At 45.5% G+C, this 5066-nt stretch overlaps 1 protein-coding gene and 1 long non-coding RNA gene across 2 annotated transcripts in view; one reads left to right on the forward strand and one right to left on the reverse strand.

Moving 5' to 3' along the window:
* Positions 1-329: 329 nt before the first annotated feature.
* The window catches only part of LOC114027938 (GTP-binding protein RAD-like), a 10206-nt gene continuing 5469 nt past the window's right edge, over positions 330-5066 (reverse strand). Inside the window, exons 4-5 of the mRNA XM_027842087.1 lie at positions 4084-4288; positions 330-1316 (exon numbers count right to left, since the gene is read on the reverse strand). Coding sequence (XP_027697888.1) covers positions 1039-1316; positions 4084-4288 — 483 coding nt within the window. The 3' untranslated portion in view covers positions 330-1038. The remainder of the gene's footprint in view (positions 1317-4083; positions 4289-5066) is intronic.
* On the forward strand, positions 1778-3534 carry LOC114027939. The gene is made up of 3 exons (XR_003567311.1): positions 1778-1879; positions 3224-3299; positions 3443-3534. It is a non-coding gene; the product is annotated as an uncharacterized LOC114027939 (long non-coding RNA).

Below are 5066 nucleotides of genomic sequence, written 5' to 3' on the forward strand. Positions count from 1 at the left end.
ATGAGAAAAGGTGGAGGGACATACCAAGGATGAGTGAATGTCAGAGTGGGAAGAGACCCTTTAGCATAAAATGGTAAGAGCTAGATAGGGCCTTAAGAATCTAGTCCAACTATCTCATTTCGTGGGGTTGGGGAAACTGAGGCCCAGAGAGTAGAAGCAATTAGTCCAAAGTCACACTGAGGATTATGGTGCAGCTGGTACTAGTTACCAGAAACCTGTGTCTCTGGACGCTTATCCTTTGGTCTTCCTGCGACTGGCATGGCCTACTAGGCCATACCAAATACAGAACAGAGGGACAAAGGTCCTGAAGAAAATAATCTGTCTGGGAATGAACTTTAACAGGAAATAGTCCTTTATTATAAAAGTCTGCATGTAAACAAATAACAAATTCATCAAACAACCTAAATGGAAGTGCAATATTAACTTACTGCGTAAAATAGTCAACTAAGTCTCCCCCCTCCCTCCCCATTTATTTTCTCCCGCTGGGATGTGGTTTGGACTGTCCCCACAGGGGTCTGAAACAAGTACGGGCCTGCGTACCCAGGTCCTAGGGCCTCTCTCAAGGGGTGATCTGGGGCAGTGCAGTCATGTCTGATAAGCCACCCTCTCCATGCCCTTCTGTAGTAACCAGCGCCCCAGCTAGGCCAGAGGGGCAGGCCCCTTGGCTGGGGAGAGGCCCCTTGGGGCAAGGGTTGGAGCTCCAGCTGCTTTTGGCCTCCAGTCTCCCACGGCAGCCACTCCAGCCTTACTTCCCAGAATCACTGATGAATCTTAAGGCATCATGGATTTCAAGCTGTCAGGGATTTTCGAGTTGTCCAGTTCCCTCATTTTGTAGATGAAGAAATTGAGTCCCAGATTGTAACTTTTCCAAGATCACACAGTTAGTGGCAGAGTCCTAGCATTTGAACCCAGGTCTGAGGATTTCAAATCTAGCACTCATTCCACTACACCATGAATAGGGGCCCTGTGCCTGTCAAGAATACCTCTATGCCACCCCTTGGGGTGCTCCCCTTCCCCCCTCCCCCATAGTACTTCTGCCTAGAGCACAGAAAGGTCGTGGCAGGATTTGGATTTGGCCTTGAAAGCCATCTTTTTGTTGTTCTTGGCCACAATTCGGCCCAGGAAGCGCTTCGCCTTCTTGCCAATGCTCTCTCGCCTCTTGGTATTGGCCATCCGTCGGGCATTGTCTTCTTTGCTGTCCTTCCGGAGCCGGATCTGCCGGACGATGCCCTCAAAAAGGTCCTGTACGTTGTGGTGAAGGGCAGCTGATGTCTCAATGAACTTGCAGTCAAACACAACAGCACAGGCACGGCCCTCTGTGGATCCAAGAGGAAAGAAGAAGCAATGAGGGAGGAGGGACCAGAGGAAAGTATGGGGCGGGGGGTGGGGGGTGAAGGGGCCCGGGACTTCACCAGAGACTTCTTACTGAACAAGACTAGTCCATTGCCCTAATCACCAGTCCTAGCCTGTGTGACTTTTTTGCCTTTTACCTCAGTCTCCTTATTCACAAATGTGAGGATTCAAATAGATCTCCAAGGTATAGAATCAGTCAGTCAATAAGCATTCATTAAGTGCCTACTATGTACCAGGTACTGTGCTAAGTGCTTTAAGGGATAAAGAAAGGGAAAAGATTGTCCCTGCTGTTAAGGAACTCAGTCTAATAGGGGAGACAAAAGACATACAGAATAAATAGGAAATCATTAACAAAGGGAAAGCACTAGACTAAAAGGGATTGGGAAACACTTCCTGTAAAATGTTAGAGCAGGAGGGAAACTTAGAAAATAAAACACTTAGAGAGACGGGCTCTTAGAGACCAATGGAGTTAGTGACCTTTTAGTCCCACTCCATTTTATAGATGAGGAAACTAAGGCTGAGAGAGGTAAGTCAACCTTCTTTCTATCTTTAATATTTTGTGTTTGTTCTAATATTCTATGTTCTCCAGCTCTGACAGCATATATGCTGTTTCTAGCCTTGATTAGACCATATGAGCAGGCATAGCTTTGGGATCTTCATGAGAAACAAAGCCATTGGTGACTTCCCAAGAGACAACTTGTTCAGAAGAGTGTCATAGGGTTGGGATTACTTCTATTTCCCCTCTTCCTTCCCTCATCTCCACTCAAACAGGTTAGATTGTAAGCTCCTTGAGGGCCGGGGATGTCTTTCACCTTTTTTTGTATCCCCAGTGCTTGGCATAATGCCTGGCACATGGTAGGCACTTAATAAGTGTTTATTGATTGATTGAATAACCCAAAATGATTCTTTGTACTTGTGTAGTATCTTACACTTTTCAAAACCATTTGCTACAGTGAAATCCTCAAACTATCCCCATGAAGGAGATAGGATTGTTTACTAAGTGAGTTTCAAATAAATACTTGAATGGCTTCGGTGGCTCCCCTGCTCTATGATGAACAAGCTTCTCTCCTTTGAGTGTCCTGTGCTCTGGCCAGACTGAGCTACTCCCCGTTCCCTGTTGTTCTGACTCCTCCAGTCTCGTACTTTTGTTCACTTGACCCTTCGTGGTCGGAATAGCTTCCCCTTCCCTCCATTTCCATCTGCCAATGATCCTCCCTTCCTTCAAGAACCAACTTAGACACCTTCTCTAGGAAGGCTTCCCTGACCATCCTACATCCAGGGGAAATCGAACTCTTGCTGCTCAAATTTCTCATAGCTTTGAAATTGGGAGTGGAGGGAGTTGTAGGACAGTCATTTCATCCCACAGAAAATGCAGAAGTCACCAAGTGCTCAAAGGAGCCCATAAGCAAATTTCCCTCTCTCGTGGGTCCCATTGTTCCCCTGTGGTCCTAGATTCCTTCTTGCTCAGAGCTACCCTATGGTTTGAACTCCAATTCTGGGGAATTTCTAGCTCTCCCAGTGGGTCCTACGCAGTCCCTCTCACACTTGAAATAATAACAATAATACATTATTAATTACTAATAATTGTTAATGAGAATTAATGAATATTAACAACTAGCACTTATATAATGCTTTAAAGTTTGCAAGGAATTTACATTTGTCTGCCACTTGTGGTTGGAACGCTCCCTGGAAAACAAAAACATTTGGGGACTGATGGCTTCCTTTCCCATTGGACCTGCTCTGAGTAACCTCTGGTAACTCTCTCTCTCTCTCTGTCTCTCTTTCTGTCTCTGGTTCTCTGTCACTGTCTCTCTGTCTCTTTGTCTATTTCTCTGTCTCTGTCTCTCTCATTTATCTCATGTTATAATAGAGCACTAGAATGGACATTCAAAAGACTTGGGTTCAAGTTTCAGCAATGCTGCCATTTCCTAAATGCATGACCTTGGGTAAGTAAAATGACTTCCTTTCTCAGAGTAGCCTTAAAAATAGAGATAATAAAATGTAAATAACCATACAGATACTTAGCATCTCCCAGAGCTGGTATGAAAATAGGGATCTTATTATTGTCTCTCTCTCTTTTGTTTTACAGATGTTTGTATACATGCCTTTCTCCCTGTTACACTGTATGTAAACTCCTTGAGAGCAACTGAGTCTGTGTTATATGTCTTTATACCTCCAAGCTCAGAGAATGAATACTGGCCTCTAACATCAGGGGACCTGGATTCAAATCTCACCTCTGATGCTTACTACCTGTGTACCTTTGGGCAAGTCACTTAACTGCCCTGGGCCTCAGTTTCCTCATCTGTAAAAGGAGGGAGCTGGATCAGATGGTATTTGTGGACTCTTCTAGCTCAACAACCCTATGACCTCTCAGAGGAAGCTGTCTCATCAGGTTTACCAAACTAAACCACCCTCTGCTTTGTCCTCGATCCCTGTCTTAGACCTATTCTCTCCACTCAACCCCACCCCCACCTCCCTAAGCCTTGCTCTGGCTTCCCCCCATCCCCACCAAGCCCTCAACCTCCCACAGAGCACTGTTCTGAACGGACGTGCCGAGAGAGGCAGCCTGACTTCAGCCAGCATTTTTCTGTCTTATATTTAGAAACTTGGCGGGTCCCTGGGGGGGGGGCGGGGGGGAGGAATGGGGGGGTGTCACTGTCTTTTAACCATGCAATTGCTGGGGTTTGAATCCCATGTTTGGGGCCTCTCTTCCCATGGTGGCAGGCTTACCATCCACAGAGACTTCTCTGGAGCGGACCAGGTCACTCTTGTTGCCCACGAGGATGATGGGGATATCCTCGGATTGGCGGGCACGCCGAAGCTGAATGCGCAGCTCTGAGGCCTTCTCAAAACTGACTTTGTCAGTGACTGAGTACACAATTACATAGGCATCACCCATCTTCATGCAGTGATTGGACAACCACTGACTCTCATCCTAATAGGGGAGAAAATTCACCCTTTAGGTCACAGAATCAACTCCCTGCCTGCCCTTGACCTGGCTGCTCCTTCCTTAGCTTCTATTAGACTGTGGAATTTCTCCCATGCAGCCAGGGGAGGAGGATGAGCAGCCAGTTCTGTTTTTCTTTTCAAATATCAGGCTTATCTCATCCAATCAAAGAATGTTAGAACTGGAAGGGACCTTAGAACACAGAATGTTGGAACGCAAAACGTCACAAGCTATAAGAGATAATACAACAAACACTTTTAAAGTATCTGCTTTGTGCAAGCAATTTATCTAAGACCCAGTTCTTGACCTCTAGTAGCTTAGAGACTACCTATCTAGTCTGAAAGAAGAATTTAGGAGTCTTTGTTCTAGCCTGGCTCTATCCCCTTGCTATGTGACCTCGGGTAAATCACTTTCCCTCTCTGATCTTCAGTTTCCTCATCTATAAAATGGGGATAATTTTACTTGTGCTACCTGTCCCAGGGTCCTGGTTAAGAACCATTACTATCTCACTTCTAGCTTTACAAAATATCCTTTTTACAACAACTCTGAGGCAGGTAGTGCAAGTAGAATTATCCCTATTTTATGGATGAGAAAACTGAGGATCAGAGAGGAGTGCCTAGGGTGACCCAGCCAAGTAAGTGGCAGAGCGGGGATTTGAACCCAGGGCTCCTGATTCCAAATCTGGAGCTCTTACACTTTGAAGTCATGTGTTTTTTTCCTCTTTCTTTCTTTCTTTCTTTCTTTCTTTCTTTCTTTCTTTCTTTCT

The sequence above is a fragment of the Vombatus ursinus genome, unplaced genomic scaffold (genome assembly GCF_900497805.2).
Source record: "Vombatus ursinus unplaced genomic scaffold, bare-nosed wombat genome assembly UNPS02014864.1, whole genome shotgun sequence".
Lineage (NCBI taxonomy): Eukaryota > Metazoa > Chordata > Mammalia > Diprotodontia > Vombatidae > Vombatus > Vombatus ursinus.